At 60.2% G+C, this 7,305-nt stretch overlaps 1 protein-coding gene across 2 annotated transcripts; it reads left to right on the top strand.

The window, feature by feature from the left end:
• Positions 1-1,961: 1,961 nt before the first annotated feature.
• FUOM (fucose mutarotase) lies at positions 1,962-7,305 on the top strand. Of its 2 annotated transcripts, XM_072972387.1 has the most exons (7): positions 1,963-2,266; positions 2,749-2,881; positions 3,577-3,645; positions 5,169-5,239; positions 5,441-5,539; positions 6,122-6,195; positions 6,483-6,710. In XM_072972387.1, the coding sequence occupies exons 2-7, from the start codon at positions 2,797-2,799 to the stop codon at positions 6,556-6,558; spliced, it is 474 nt and encodes a 157-aa protein (XP_072828488.1). In that variant the 5' UTR covers positions 1,963-2,266; positions 2,749-2,796; the 3' UTR covers positions 6,559-6,710. The 2 variants fall into 2 exon arrangements, with proteins under 2 accessions (XP_072828487.1, XP_072828488.1); XM_072972386.1 differs by lacking the exon at positions 6,122-6,195 and having other exon boundaries at positions 1,962-2,266; positions 6,483-7,305.

Here is a 7,305-nt window from a genome sequence, read left to right as displayed (position 1 = left end):
TGGCCTAGCCTGGGGAAGAGCTCCTCTTCAGGCTGCAGGCTGGGCCCAGGGCTTGGGGAGGCCAGGACTGCACACGTGTGACAGTGCACTTTGCAGTGAGTGGAAGCCTGGGGGCCACACCCCAGCCAGACTGCAAGGCTTCCGCTCCCTCTTGAGTTAACTGACCTCTGGCCCCAAGTTGTTTTGGGGTTTTGATTCGTTTTTGAAGCTGAAAACTTTCCTTCTCATCTGTCTATATAAAATTGGCTTTTCCCTCCTATATTCCTACCAAAAAGATAAGCTTCAGGGAATGTTAACTATAAGTCCGTCCCCTCGGATTTTGGAGTAGAACTGCTCACACACAACCCTCATTCTGGGCAGAGCTGACCGCTCTGGGCGGCCCAAGTGCAGGCCCTGCTGACCATCTCCCTGGGCAGCCTCCTCCAGCAGTGAGGCTTCCCAGGGCCAAGCCATGGATGTGGGGTGTCTGTTGGCTGGTTTTCTGCTGTGGCCTCTTTCACATACAGAAACCCAGGAGCTGCCAGGCCTCCAGCCATGTCCCTGAAGGGCTGAATGTCCATCTGGAAACAAAGTGAAAGAGGAAGGCTCCCAGGGGAGAGAGCCAGGCATGTGCTGGTCTGGCAGGGCTCTGGGTTGGGCTGTTTCCTGCCAGGTAGGCAGCAGTGAGTATTCAGTTGGCTGGGCAGGCGAGCAGGGCAGCCCTGTAAGGTGAGGCCTGAGGGGCCAGGGCATGGAGGGCTAAGAGCCAGCTGGACTGAGCAAAAGCCTGTCTGCGGGCTGGGCAGTGAGGTTTGGTGCTGGGTTCTTAAGTAGGGGTATGACCAGGCCAGTGCAGGAATGGGCAGCTGCACTGAGGTCTTCCTTCCTGCCTGAGTGTAGACAGTGGGACAGGCAGAGAGCAGACACAGGGTTGAAGGCCAAGGGCAGTGTCATCAGGGCTTTTGGTGACATCTTGGCAGGGCACAGGAGCTACCTGCATTAGTCAGCTATTGCTGTGTAAAAAATCATCCCTGAACTTAGTGGCTGTAATCATCATTATCCTTTCTCACAGTCTGTATGGATCAGGAATCCAGACAGGCCACCATGGGTCAGTTTGTCTCTGCTCCATGATGTCTGGTGCCTCAGCTGGAACCCCTGACTCATTGCTCACTGGTCTGGTGGCTGATGCTGTGGCAGCTGGGGCCCTAGGCTGAATGCCCACAGGGGGTCTCCACGTCCCCTGAGTTTCCCGTCAGTGCTGTGCCTGGGTGCCTGGTGTCAAAAGTTAAAAAAAAAAAAAAAAGAAGAAGAAGTAAGACCAACACATTAGAAATTAGTATAAGTTTATGTGCACACACCAGAAAGACAGTTTGCAAACCCAGACCACTCAAACCAAAACAGGGAATGAGGCTCAGAGGATGTTACGAAGCAGCTTACACAGTGTGAGCACAGTGACTATGTGTCCTTTATTATGATTGGTTATAATATCGGCATTTTCTTAAATGAAAGGGAATTGGTTAGTGGTCACTTAACATCAGTTTTAGGGAACTATGTAAGTTTTGCTTACGATTTTCAGAGCCATAAGCAGGAACTGTTTCAGGTCAAGTTGACCTTCTTGTGCTGCAAAATAAGCTAAATTAAGCTTTGCTTATATGGCTGGTTTTGTCTGCTCAGGGAATTTTTTCTGGTTGTGTTTGATTTTAACACCAGGGCAAGTGTTCTGAAACAAGAATCAGGAGGAGCCACCCTCAGAACCTCAGAAGCCAGGCAGCACTGCGTCCCACATAGTCTTTTGGAGGCAGCTACAAAGGTCCACCCCGGACGGTCCACTCACTGGTGCTTGCCAGAAAGGGAAAGTCAGTAGTGCCGCCAGTAGTGTTACGGAAAACAATCTGCTATGATCAGACCCAAGAATCACTATCACGATTCAGCTCCGGAGGCTGAGAGGCTGTGGCCTCCCCCTTGCGGTGGTGGGAGACTTCTCCCAGTGAGGAGCGCGTGGGAGACGGCAGCCGCCTGGACAGAGAAGCACAGTGTGGTAGGCGGTCCCAGCTCTGAAGGGGGATTAACCCAGAGCCGTGCATCCCAGATTCCAAACCTCCAGGGGCCCAAGGTGAAGGCGGGAGGCGACGTCAGAGCACTGCTGTCCTGGGCGGGGGTGCTGCGCACTGGCCAGGTACCTGAGGGGTCTCAGCAGGCTGCCGCCTGGAAGACACGGTTGGGGCGCTCTCAGCACAGCCGCCGGCCCTCAGGGGTCCTTCTGGAGGGAACAGTGTTGGTGGAAGGAGTAAGTCCGCCCTGTGGGGCCAGCCACTCCTCCCCACCTCGCGGCACCAGGGACCCTGAGGGAGAGGGCGGGGGCGAGGCCTGGGGGCGGAATGGGGGCGCGGGGGAGAACACTCTCACTCAGAGAGGAAGCTGGGGGGCCTCGGACCACAAACACACGCTGGCGTCCGGCTCTCGGACCTGGCGAGGGATGCGAGGCCCCAGGAATGCCACCTGGGGGCCAGGCGGGTGTCGACCCCGCCCTGGCTAGGCCCGCGTGACCCCCCGTTCTCGGGCCGCCGCGGTGGACCCTCCCCGCGCGGCTCGCGGGTCTTCCGCGGCCCTCCCTCCCTCCGTCCAGCCCCCGCCCCTCTACAAGCCCACCCTCCATTCTGGCCCCTCTCCCTCCGGCCCCGCCTTCTCACCCGGGCCCCGCCCCTCTCCTGCTGCCCTCCCTCCCTCCAGGCCCCGCCCATCCGACCAGCCCCGCCCCTCTCCCTCCAGGCCCCGCCCCGCCCCGCCCGCGGCCCGGCCCCCGCAGGCCCCGGGACCATGGTGGTGCTGAAGGGCGTCCCCGCGCTGCTGTCCCCCGAGCTGCTCTACGCCCTGGCGCGGATGGGGCACGGAGACGAGATCGGTGAGCGCGGCAGAGGCAGAGGCTCGGGGAGACCGCTGCATCGGGCAAAAGTCGGGCGAGGCTCCCGGTTCCCTCGCTGCCCCCGGCCCCGCACGGGTCCTGGCCCACGTGATGTCCCGGCCAGGAGGCGACGGACTCCTGGCGTCCAGGAAGAGCCGGGTCCTGGGTGAGGCCACTGGTTTGGCCGTCCCCGCTTTCTTTAGGAAACTGAGGGCTGGGCGATCACGAGGACGATGGCCCTCGGCCTGGGAGGGATTGTGTCCCGGCGGGTCCAGTTCCTCCCCCAGCCCGAGGGTCCGGGTCCCCAGCGGCGAAGTCCACGCTCTGACCCCAGGCCCTCTGTGCGGCTCATACTCCAACCCCTTCCCGACGCGGCTCCCGAGGGGCCACAACCGCCTGCGCCTGGGCTGTACCCTGACGTTTGCAGTGGTTTCTCTTTTCCTGGGATTGTGGGCCTTGGGCGGGGGCTGCTGGCCGGACGCTGAGCGAGACTCCGGGCAGCATTCTGGTAACACCTGCAGTTCCTCCTGCACCTGGTGCTCCCTCTCCTTCAGCCTCCACTCTAACGGGATGGGAGGGGCAACGGGCGTGGCCTAACGCGTCTGGCCACTGACTGTGGGTGTGCGCCTGCCCGCGCGGTGGGAGGGTGGGCTGCACGGACCCACCTGGGATGTCTAATCCCTCCGGCTGTTCAGTTCTTGCAGACGTGAACTTCCCCACCTCCTCCATCTGCAGGTGTGGCCCAGAGGAGATCCGTGCCGACGGTGAGCTGCTACCTTCTTCTGAGATGGGTTGGGGAGGGTGGGCTCTGGGCTCCCCAGGAACTGCATCTCTGCTCCCACCCCCACCAATTACTCAAGCACCCATTAGTGACCCAGGAAATCCCAGTGCCAGGACCCTCAAGACCGTCCCTGCAGCCTCCAGTCCCTGAAAGTGAGCCTTGGGGCCTCCTGCTCCATCTTGCACACCACTTAGTAACTTCTTACAAATGAGGAAACTGAGGCCTGTGCCTTGTTGGCTGGCTGAGCAGGGGTTCCCCTGCCATCTCACCCCAGGTCAGATGTTCAGCCTTTGCTATGGAAACCCCCACACTGGTGACCTGGTCCTGAAGGCTCCAGGTGTCCACACACTCCATCTCTAAGACCCTCTGACCTCCCAAGAGCTAGTGGGAGGTGAGGCTGGGAGGGGTCTGGAGCCAGGTCTGGGAGGTGATGGTAGGAGCAGAGTTAGTGGTACTGTGGGTGGCAGAGGGTACGGGGTAGGGGCACCAGTGTCCTTTCCTGCCTGGGCTGGGACTGGGCTCAGGCAAGACTTGGATGCTCCCCTCAACCCCCAGCAAAGCTGTGAGTCAGGAACACAACTCTCCTTGCAAGGTTCAGGCCACTAAAGGCACAGAGATGTAAAGTGTGGGGTAAACCCAACCCCCCAGACAGAGCGGTCCTGACCCACAGGCCTTGGCTTCCACCCCTGCTCAGGGAGCTGAGCCAGCTGTGCCTGAGTTTACACCCTGGGCCAGGAGACCCGAGTGCTGTCCTGCCTATGAGGGTGGGACAGGGTGGGCCAGTGGAAAGGCCAGGATGCTGAAAGAGAAGGGGTGTCTCAGTAAATCATGGTGCAGCCCCTGGAGGTGACACACACCCCGCAAAACAAGCGGTTAGGATTCATATCGAATACACAGGAAAGTCTCACCTTGTAGATACGCAGGGGAAAAGCAGCAGACGGCAGGGGAAAAGCAGCAGACGGCAGGAAGATTTCCTGTACGGGGTTAAGATTACAGCCAATTCTTTCTTTTGATCAGATCTGTGTTTCCCAATTTTATACAAGAAGCATGCATTAGTTTAGCAATCAGAAACCAACTTTCGGGAGAGTGGGGGACCTTGGAGCCAAGTGGGACAGGTTTGGAGGCAGCCTTGGGCAAAGGGGCCTCTTTCCAGGCCCCACTGTCCTCATCACAGGGAGGTCATCTCCAAGGCCTTCTAGGGTCAAGGAGGAGGCCCAGGTGCCTCTCCTGGCAGATGGGTGTTTGGGATCACCAACAACAACCTGTGTGGCACAGAGTGAAGTGGGGTGGGCAGGGCCGGGACAATGACACCAACATGACCTCGATAAGTGTCACCAGGCAGGCCGCAGATGCCTGAGCTCCTCATCTGTCCTGGGCGCAAGTTTATCCTTGCTGTCCGAGTTAGTGAGATCCAGTGTGGAAAGAGTAGACAGGCAGGTGGGCAGGTGGCACTGTTGGTGGCCCGAGGGAGAGGGCCGGAGTCTGAGGCCAACACTCTGCCTTCAGGCCTGGGCATCCCTCAGCTCCTGGAAGCCATGCTGAAACTGCTACCACTGGACACCTACGTGGAGAAACCGGTGAGGCCTGCGTTGCGGCCCTGGGTCTCAGTTTACCCTTTGCCAGAGCTCAGGGGGCCCACCTGCCTTGGATGGTGGGGAGGACATGTGTCCCTGAAGGCTCTGATCAGTGGAGCCCTGAACTGTCACCCAACAAGGGGGTCCTGGAGGCACCCAGGGCAGGGGTGGGTGGGCTGCAAAGCTGACCCCCTCCATCTTCAGGCTGCCGTCATGGAGCTGGTGCCCAGCGACAGGGAGAGGGGCCTGCAGACCCCCGTGTGGAGGAGCTATCAGTCCATCCTCTTAGGGGCCGGCTGTGCGGTGAGTCTGAGGCCCCCACTGGGAAAGGGGTTGGGGACTCTGTGACTCCTTGGAGCCCAGGAGAAGTGAAAGACAGGTGCCCCAACCCCCACACCATGGTTGTGCAAGCTCCTGCCCTGGGGACGGCCACCTCTGCCCCCAGCCTCCTTCCTCCCTTCCAGGATCCTGACCTACCTGTCTCTGCCTGGGGGCCCTCACCCACCCCAGCCTGTCCCGGTGGGGACAGGGGGAAGTGGAGTAACCCCTGGTCCCCATATGTGGTCAGAGGCCTCGCCCAGTGCTGCAGGTCACCCCCAGCCCTGCACAGGGCTGGGCTTGTTGTCCAGGGACCACCCACTGGCAGGTCTTGAGCAGGCTATTCCTGAGAGAGGACCTGGGGCTCCCGTCCTGGACAGCAGCCCTCCCCCACAACCCAGAGCTCCTCAGATGATTCAAGGGCCCCAGGGAGGCAGCCACCAAACGTGGCAAACGCCTCACCCACCACAGCCCACTGTGTTCCTGCCCACCTAGTCCTTGCAGGTCAGAAGCCCCCTTGTCCGATGGGGCCTGAGTCCCTCAACCATGCCACCCTTTGCCTTCCAGAGCCCCCTGGCGAAGATAGAGAGGTTTGAGTTCTATGAGCGAGCCAAAAAGGCTTTTGCTATTGTGGCAACTGGGTGAGTTCTGGTTGGATCCTACTGAGTCCACTGGGTTCTACTGGGTCCAGCTGGATCTGGGTCAAGCATGGGGCCCGACCCCTTCCCCCTCAAGAGCTCCCCGCCACCCTCCTCTCAGCCCCTGCCCTGGCTGAGACAAGATGTCCCACAGGGATTGGGACATCCCAAGGGGTGAGCCTGGCCCTGCCCAGTGGGTGATAAGAGTGGGTGGGGTGGCTGGTAGAGCAGGGGTCTGGGCACCCAGCTCTCTCTGTCCCAGCTAGCGCTCAGCTCAGCTCCTTACGCAGGGAGACGGCCCTTTACGGAAACCTCATCCTCAAGAAGGGGGTGCTAGCCCCCGACGCCCTGTTCCAGGCCTGTTGAAGACGCCCCTGCCCAGAGAGGAATCTGGGCCCCTGAGCCCAACAGTGCCACTGGCAAGCACATCCAGCAGCAAGATGAACGGCCTTGCCCTGTCCGGCCAGGGGCTCTGGGTCCGGTGCTCAAATGATCCCAATTTGTGGAACTGATGGAAATTGTAGTGACTGGCCAACGTTCAATCCAGATTTAAACAGCTCTGTCCTTACTCACAACAGCCTGTCTGGCGCCGAGCACAGTGGAGGCTACTGGGTCCCCAGAGAGCAGACCCTTCCCTGCCCACGATGAGCCCCCAGGTGGGAAGTATTGCCTCCCTCCTCCCTATGGGTTTGGGCCACCTGACTTGGCAGGTCCCTGGGTTTGGGACCAGAGCTCACACATGTAGATACCCTCATGTGGGGAGACCCCACAGAGGACCTGGGAAGGGGACTGGGGGACTGGAGGCCTGGATGGGGGCAGTGGTGATGCAGCACACTGCCGGGGGCCTGGAGATGGGTACTTCAGCTGCCTAGGCCACCCTGAGGGGGGCAGGGGCTTCTGCATCAGCACCCAGGGCTGCAGACACTAAGGTGGCCCTTGAAGAGGGGACATGGGCTGTTCCTGCATCCCCAAAGGAGGAGGGCAGGTGACAGGGCTGGTCTGGGAACCCTGGAGCTGAAGCACAGGCTTGAGCTACGTGGGGCGCCCAGGCCTGTGTTCCCTCGCTCTAGTGGTTGAGCGCCTACTGAATACGCACAAGCCTGAGCAGTTCTG

Source organism: Vicugna pacos, chromosome 11, assembly GCF_048564905.1.
Source record: "Vicugna pacos chromosome 11, VicPac4, whole genome shotgun sequence".
Classification (NCBI taxonomy): domain Eukaryota; kingdom Metazoa; phylum Chordata; class Mammalia; order Artiodactyla; family Camelidae; genus Vicugna; species Vicugna pacos.
This window is presented reverse-complemented; position numbering and strand designations above follow the sequence as displayed.

Excerpts from the sequence above, each read along its gene's own strand:
- FUOM (XM_072972386.1), top strand. The coding sequence starts at position 2,797 with ATGGTGGTGCTGAAGGGCGTCCCCGCGCTGCTGTCCCCCGAGCTGCTC. Across the intron at positions 2,882-3,576 it reads GGGGCACGGAGACGAGATCG|TTCTTGCAGACGTGAACTTC; the intron begins GTGAGCGCGGCA and ends CCGGCTGTTCAG. Across the intron at positions 5,540-6,482 it reads TCTTAGGGGCCGGCTGTGCG|GGAGACGGCCCTTTACGGAA; the intron begins GTGAGTCTGAGG and ends CTCCTTACGCAG.